We start from the raw sequence: 4,586 nt of genomic DNA, 5'->3' as shown, positions 1-4,586 counted from the left end.
AAAAATACTAATCTTCGTCTTCGTCCTCGTCTTCGTCCTCGTCTTTATCTTCGTCTTCGTTCTCCTCCTCGTCCTCGTCTTCCTCCTCGTCCCCGTTCTCCTCCTCGTCCTCATCTCTCTCCTCGTCTTCATATTCGTCTACTACTTCAACGGGACGTTTATCCCACACGTGTTAAACCAAATCCGCCTTTAAGTTGGTTATGTATCTCACTTTATTTGAGCTCGTGAAGGTTTTGCGTTCTTTGCTCTGCAGTTAACTGAGGGAACTGTTCTGGAACGCTTCCTGGTATATAGTGTTGACGTATTGCTTTGCCAGTGTCTTCTAAAATCATATTATGCAATATGATACACGTATACATGGCATCGCTCATTTTTGCTATCGTCCATACACGACATGGGTTTTACACATAATGCCAACGTTTTTAGCACCCGAAACACCTCTCGATATCCTTTCGTGCGGACTCTTGCTTCTTCTTAAAGTATTCTCTTTTTTCTTCGATCAGGTCTTGAAACGTTTTGACGATGATCGAGTACTCTGGATATATCCCATCTCCCAAATAGTATCCGTGACGATCAAAGGTGTCGTTGGCATAAAACGGTAAGACCGGTATGCTTCGGCTAATGTAATACTCTAGCACGGCGGACGCGTTGAGAACGTTTATGTCGTTGAACCGACGGAGCCAAAGTAGGCCGACCAAATCCAGAGGTCGTGTGAACAAATGGCTTGAAGACTAACCGTTGGCACTCCATGGTCACCACGAGTGTATTGACCTCGTCATGCGGTTGGACAGTTGCCCCACTCCCAATGCATGCAATCTATACTCCCTATCATGCCGGGAAAAGAATGTTTGTTTTCGTGTACATCCTATATGCGAGTCAGGTCGTTTGAAGTTGGAATCCTCAGATAACGACCAGCGTATAATTTTATTATTCATATACTAATAAATTATTAAAAAATATTTATATTAAAAATAGTAATTAATGTAAACAATTTAAATTTTACCGATGCAAAAATTCTCCAACGCATCTCGCGTCGTTTTCTCAGCCATCTTTAAATACTCGTCGTTGATGTCGGTCGTGTTGCCGTATGCGAGGATGCGTAGCGCCGAAGTACACTTTTGGATGGCGGTGAATCCTAAATATCCTCTTGCGTCGGGTTTTTTGTTGAAAATACGTATATTCTCGCTCCAAATCTCCCACAATGCGCAAAAATAAACGCTTTGACATCCGAAAACGACGTTCAAACATAGCGTCGTTAAATGTAGGTGTGTCGTTGAAGTAGTCCTTCATCAAACGATCGTTCGCTTCGGTATGATCCCGATGGATATACGATCGCCTACGTATTGGCAACGGCCTGCATTTCGCTTATGGCCTCTTTTGTCTCCTCAAAACACTCGTTGCACTTGACAAATTCTCTGACTCTCATTAATTACTTGATCCCAAATTTCGGAAGAGTTCGGGGTATCCGGGGAATCCATTTTGAGATAGAATGAAATAAAAATGTGAAGTGTGAAATGGGTTGAATTGGTTTGGTATTTGTGTTTGAGTTTGTGTATGATATGGTGAAAATCGGTTGAATTGGTTTGATATTTATATTAAGTTTTTATTTATTTATTTTTTTAATATGACCGTTGAACAGTCAAATGAATTAAATATTATTATTTTTTTAAACCAATGAGCGACAAAAAGAATCCCCCCCCCCCTATCGCCTCACATTTCAGGAGGGGGGGGGGTGTTGTAGCCCATTTCGCCTCCGTTTCGTCAGATGTTAACGCCCACTACGGGCAGCCTAATGATGATGTTTTAAATTAAGATTAATGTTATAATCTAGACTTTTCTCTGTTGTTTGTTTTAGCGTCTCGTTTGGTTACAAATAACATATGTTTACGGAACGTCAAGGTATGCAAATTATTAGGTGATATGCCAAAGTGATTAATTTTTCAGGTAGGATTGCTTAGTGTAAAACATGTTTGTTAACAATATATAATATTATTATGTATAGTATTTCGCTTAATTAAAACATGTTATATTTTCATTAGTTACCTCTGTAGCACACAAGCTAGTATATTATAAGCGTCACCCCATTTAGTCAATTTAAGTATTATAATACAATAATGATTTTAAAAAAGTTTTAAATTTTAAAAATGGTCCAAACCACCAAATCTGGCAGGCACAACCAACCTAACCAGTTTGATTTGTTGTTTTCCAAAATAACAAGTGGTCGGTCCGACTAAACCAAATATGAGCACGCGTGACATTCCAAATCTAAAGGACAAATAAGCAAGCAAAGCAAACTATAAACATGTATCAAAGTCGTCCAAAATGTGCTTTGCCCATTTCTCCCAATATATAACCCATATTCACCAACCACCAAAATTTTAAGACAACCTTTGTAATAAACAGAACTCCCAACAACAAAACCTAGGTTCAGTACAAACAAACAAACATCAAAAATCTAGTTCCCATTACCATTGTCTGGTGTTCCATCGCGGTTTTGGAACATCTGAAACGCGTTTCTCAAAGCCCCATAAATCTCTTCCGGCATGGGCTGTCCAGGTTCCACATCTACTCCTATCCCGGGCCCACCATTACCCACATGCATTTCCGCACTAATGTCTGCCATCATGCTTGACAAATCAGGTTCTGCCATACCAGTCATGAAACTTGAGAAAGGTGGCATCGGCCCATTGCTCCTTGACCCCCCATTTGAATAAAACCACGAAGAACCTGAACTCTGTTATCATATATAAAGGGTATTTTTTGTCAAATGTTACCATAAAACAAACAGAAGAGAAAATTGCACAAATGGTCCCTGTGGTTTGACCATAATAAAAGTTTTGAAAATTGCAAGCTTAGTCCAAACTTTTGGTGATAGGGTTGCACATTTAGTCCCCACCGTTAATCCCAAGCAGTGCTCCCTCCCTCTCTCATTCAGTTTTTCGTTAAAAACTAACGAGATTGACGGCGGGGACTAAACGCGCACAAATAATTGGACCAAGTTTGCAATTATTAAAATCAGGTACCAACCACAATATAGTCAACCGACTCAAACCACAGAAACCATTGATGATTTGATGCAATTTCTCTTATAATTATATTTAAATTTACCCGGTCCCGTTCAGCTCTTTGATGCTGTTCTCTGAGTTTCTGCTCGGCTGCCTGTAGACAGCGAAATAAGCCTCGTATTTGTTATAAATTAAAAATGAGAATAAAGCACAAACAGGCATGTTTTTGTTCATTCGATTAACTATATCCGAACAAGTGACTGAACATGAAGAATTAGACAAATGGGGTTTGCTTGTTCATGTTCGTTCATTAAGAAAATGAGCGGTTCACAAATGCACATAATAGAAAGTAACTGCAGATAGGTGAACGAATATAAACAGACATATTTGAGTGAACAACAATTAAAAGTGAGCATAAAACTAGACTATATTATAATAAGCCTTAGAAATTTAAATGAATAAATAAATCATAAACAAACAAACCTAAATTAACAAACGTAAATAAAACGAATGGACGTTCACAAACATAAATGAACAAACAAGACATGTGTTCATGCTCATTCGTTTAACTAAACGAACAAAATTTTTGTTCATGTTTGTTCATTTATTAAATAAATGCCTAAATGGGGCACAAACAAACTTCCACCCGAAGGATTCACTGAACAATGAACATTTACTTCGTTAGCAGGTGAAAACGTGTTCAACAGGTTAGACGCAACACGGAACGGTTAAAGCGGGGTTCTAAACACAAACATGGCATGATAAAGTGATAAACTAATCGTGTCATTTTATTCAAACACGATCACAAACCTGTTTATACACATGTTACACGACACAACATGTTTAACGCAATTAATAAGTTATTAACACGACCCGACACAGCATGACCCGAACATTTATTACAGTTAACAAATAGCAAGATGAAATAAAGATCACCAAAAATTAAGATCCATAATAGTTATATTCTTCTAGAACAATCCTTAAAAGTTTTTAAACAAAAGTCTTAAACTAACAATACATAACATACTGGTAAGATAGAACCGTAGAGGCGTAAAAGAAGAAACAGTATAAGTGTCGGACTAATTGACTAACGTTGTAATCCCGAGTCTATTTTAACGAGGGATATATAAGAAATTAGAATGAAGCCAAAAAAAATCGTGTTCCATGGTTTTTTAAAAAAAGGAAATGGAGAGAAGGAAGAAAAATTTATGTTTATATTCATCTTTCCAAATCGGAGAGGTTTGAAAGATGGATTTTGAAAAAAAACTTTATTTTTCTTTTCATTTCCTTCAAACTCGGAAACACGGTAGTTAATTAGATATTTAGATCTTTCCCTTCCCCTCCATTTATTTTCTCTCCTTATTCCTTAATTTTCTCTCTTCTTTTCTTTCATTTATTAAACTCGGGAACACAACTTATAGAAGCGGCTAGAGGTTTAGCCATATAAATATATATATTTAAAAAAAATATAAATATAAATACATAATCGGTTCTAAACAGGTTACGACCTGTTTTGAACAATTTTAATCATCTCTTACTCTCTTAAACGTGTCAGCCTCTTTATAACACGTAAACTGTTAA

At 37.1% G+C, this 4,586-nt stretch overlaps 1 protein-coding gene across 1 annotated transcript in view; it reads right to left on the bottom strand.

The window, feature by feature from the left end:
* Window positions 1–2,229: 2,229 nt before the first annotated feature.
* Window positions 2,230–4,586, bottom strand: part of LOC143618586 (uncharacterized) — an 11,472-nt gene continuing 9,115 nt past the window's right edge. Inside the window, exons 8-9 of the mRNA XM_077090735.1 lie at window positions 3,109–3,159; window positions 2,230–2,734 (exon numbers count right to left, since the gene is read on the bottom strand). Coding sequence (XP_076946850.1) covers window positions 2,456–2,734; window positions 3,109–3,159 — 330 coding nt within the window. The 3' untranslated portion in view covers window positions 2,230–2,455. The remainder of the gene's footprint in view (window positions 2,735–3,108; window positions 3,160–4,586) is intronic.

This window comes from Bidens hawaiensis, unplaced genomic scaffold, assembly GCF_021521415.1.
Source record: "Bidens hawaiensis isolate Kalapana, Puna unplaced genomic scaffold, B.hawaiensis_p1.1 tig00096965_1, whole genome shotgun sequence".
Lineage (NCBI taxonomy): Eukaryota > Viridiplantae > Streptophyta > Magnoliopsida > Asterales > Asteraceae > Bidens > Bidens hawaiensis.
Note: the sequence above shows the minus strand (reverse complement) of the source record. Positions and strands in the feature narration are given on the sequence as shown.